This window comes from Bison bison, unplaced genomic scaffold (genome assembly GCF_000754665.1).
Source record: "Bison bison bison isolate TAMUID 2011002044 unplaced genomic scaffold, Bison_UMD1.0 scf7180017864498, whole genome shotgun sequence".
NCBI lineage: Eukaryota > Metazoa > Chordata > Mammalia > Artiodactyla > Bovidae > Bison > Bison bison.
The window spans coordinates 3422762-3425794 of record NW_011495057.1 but is presented as its reverse complement, the minus strand read 5'-3'; the positions used below and the strand labels follow the sequence as shown (position 1 = coordinate 3425794).

Sequence of the window (3033 nt, the reverse complement as noted above, 5' to 3'; positions counted from 1 at the left end):
CCAGGTCTTTTTGACTTTCGGGCAATTCTGCCTCATAGATAAGTCACCAAAGAATTCTGGGCACCATTTTATTTATGTCTCCTTCAAATTATATGAAAATGACAAGCCTCGCCTTTCTTTTTTTCCTGACACAATTAATATCTCTGCTCTTTCCCTCCTCCCCCAAAGTGATGCAACTTGTTAGCACAAAACGTCCCAATGTATTCTCTAAAGATGATGTTATCTGGCCCCAAGTCTTCCTGAAAGAATGATTTTTCTCTGACTGTAGAATGCAGGAGAAGAAAGGTGATGTATCACAGAAATAAATAGCAGCTTTGGAAAGACATATCGGTCTTATTTTTAGCACACTGTCAGTTCTAAACCAGAGCTGAACTGATTGTTTCAGGGTCTGAGCAGCACCTGTCACGTGTGCCTCTGGCCACATGGAGGAAGGCTGCTCCAGTGGCTGGGCTCTGTGTGCTGGGCAGGCCAGGACCTCTTTTCATAAACAAGGTTGTTCCCCACTTCACTGGACTTCCCACGTGGCTCAGCAGTAAAGAATCCTCCTGCCAAGCAGGAGACACAGGTTTGATCCCTGTGTCAGGAAGATCCCTCGGAGGAGGGCATGGCAACCCACTTCATTACTCTTGCCTGGGGAACCCCAAGGACAGAGGAGCCTGGCGGGCTACCGTCCATGGTTTCACAAAGAGCTGGACATGATTAAGTGACTAAACAACAACCAGCCCCTTCCTCAGTGGCAAGTGCCTGGCATCATGGCAGTTAGCCTGCCCTAGTGTAGAATCCTACATAGAGTCAGAGTCTGAGTTGGCGTGGGGCAAAAACATGAAATAATACCTGGATTTCAGCAACTCCTGGGGAAGCATGAATAGCAAGTGGCTTGTGGGACTGTCCCCAAACCGGAGGGCTCTGTGGCTGGTCTGGACGCCTGGAAGTGGTGGGCAAGACTGAGCTTCTCTCCATGTCTTTGAGCTCCTCGGGGAGATGGCTGGCGCATCCTGCAATGGCTGTGTGGGAGAGAAACCAAAAATCAGGACAGCTAATTATCTGGGGGAAGGGTGGAGAACGCCTGTCTAGCTAAGTGCCTTGCTCAGTTTTGACTTTTGATTCTAAGAGCTGAATTCAATAAGAATGAATTCATTCTGGGGAGAGTGCATGTTGCTCCCATCTTACACAGGTCTGTGGTACATGGTACCAGCAGGTATCCAGAGCACCTCCCTTTCCTGGGGGCTTGCTTCCCTGGTGGCTAAGACAGTAAAAAATCTGCCTGCACTGCGGAAGACCTGGGTTTGATCCCTGGGTTAGGAAGATGTCCTGGAGAAGAAAATGGCTATCCACTCCAGTATTCTTGCCTGGAGAATCCCATGGACAGAAGAGCCTGGCTGGCTACAGTCCATGGGGTCACAAAGAGTCAGACATGACTGAGCAACTAACATTCCTCTTCCTGGAGCTTCAGAAGACCCACAGTGGTTCTTAAGAGAAGAACCACAGTAGTTCTTGAGAGAGGTAGCATTCAACCATTTTTATCAAGAAAAACAAAAAAAAACCTTACATCAAGCTCATCTGATCGGGCTCCCATGAGTGGTTCTGAGTTCACCTCCCCCAGTCTCCTTTCTCCTCCAAACTACCCCTGCTCACCTGTTCATTGAGCCTCCCAAGTCCGTAGAGGGCACAAGTGAAGAGCGCACATGACTATGAAGAGCACATTCTCTGGGGCTCGACAGCCCCAAGTGTTAACTCCAACTCTACTTCCTGGGTGCTCTCGGGCAGTCTTTTTAACCTAAGACTCAATTTCCTGACCTGTAAGGTTGGCATTTTATTCTGCTCTTTAGGGGTATGGTGAGAACTGAGACATGAGAGAACACATGTGCAAAGTGTCTGTACCTGTGAGTCCCACCACACCCTGCTGCCTCCCAGCTTTGGGCTTCTCTTTGTGGAGCAACAACATTCACTCATCTAAACTCAACCCAAACTCCTGACCCGGTCTGGCTATCCCCTCCTCCCAAAAGAACACCCCCAGCCCCTGATCTCAGTAGCAGGAAAAGTGCCTGCAGACCATTCATGTCCCTCTCAAGATCTGACAGAATGTGGTCCACTGGAGAAGGGAATGGCAAACCACTTCAGTATTCTTGCCTTGAGAACCCCATGAACAGTATGAAAAGGCAAAATGATAGGATACTGAAAGAGGAACTCCCAGGGCCAGTAGGTGCCCCATATGCTACTGGAGATCAGTGGAGAAATAACTCCAGAAAGAATGAAGGGATGGAGCCAAAGCAAAAACAATACCCAGCTGTGGATGTGACTGGTGATAGAAGCAAGGTCCGATGCTGTAAAGAGCAATATTGCACAGGAACCTGGAATGTCAGGTCCATGAATCAAGGCAAATTGGAAGTGGTCAAACAAGAGATGGCAAGAGTGAATGTTGACATTCTAGGAATCAGCAAACTAAAATGGACTGGAATGGGTGAATTTAACTCAGATGACCATGTTATCTACTACTGTGGGCAGGAATCCCTCAGAAGAAATGGAGTAGCCATCATGGTCAATAAAAGAGTCCATAATGCAGTACTTGGATGGAATCTCAAAAACAACAAAATGATCTCTGTTCGTTTCCAAGGCAAACCATTCAATATTACAGTAATCCAAGTCTATGCCCCAACCAGTAACGCTGAAGAAGCTGAAGTTGAACAGTTCTATGAAGACCTACAAGACCTTTTAGAACTAACACCCAAAAAAGATGTCCTTTTCATTATAGGGGACTGGAATGCAAAAGTAGGCAGTCAAGAAACACCTGGAGTAACAGGCAAATTTGGCCTTGGAATACGGAATGAAGCAGGGCAAAGACTAATAGAGTTTTGCCAAGAAAATGCACTGGTCATAGCAAACACCCTCTTCCAACAACACAAGAGAAGACTCTACACACAGACATCACCAGATGGTCAACACTGAAATCAGATTGGTTATATTCTTTGCAGCCAAAGATGGAGAAGCTCTATACAGTCAGCAAAAACAAGACCGGGAGCTGACTGTGGCTCA

The 3033-nt window shown here is 47.0% G+C and overlaps 1 protein-coding gene across 1 annotated transcript in view; it reads right to left on the bottom strand.

Annotated features, from left to right (window-relative positions):
- Positions 1-3033, bottom strand: part of LOC104980294 (laminin subunit alpha-3-like) — an 85191-nt gene that overhangs the window by 13792 nt on the left and 68366 nt on the right. The window contains exon 31 of the mRNA XM_010828924.1: positions 835-1004. Within this exon, the coding sequence (XP_010827226.1) occupies positions 835-1004 (170 nt within the window). The remainder of the gene's footprint in view (positions 1-834; positions 1005-3033) is intronic.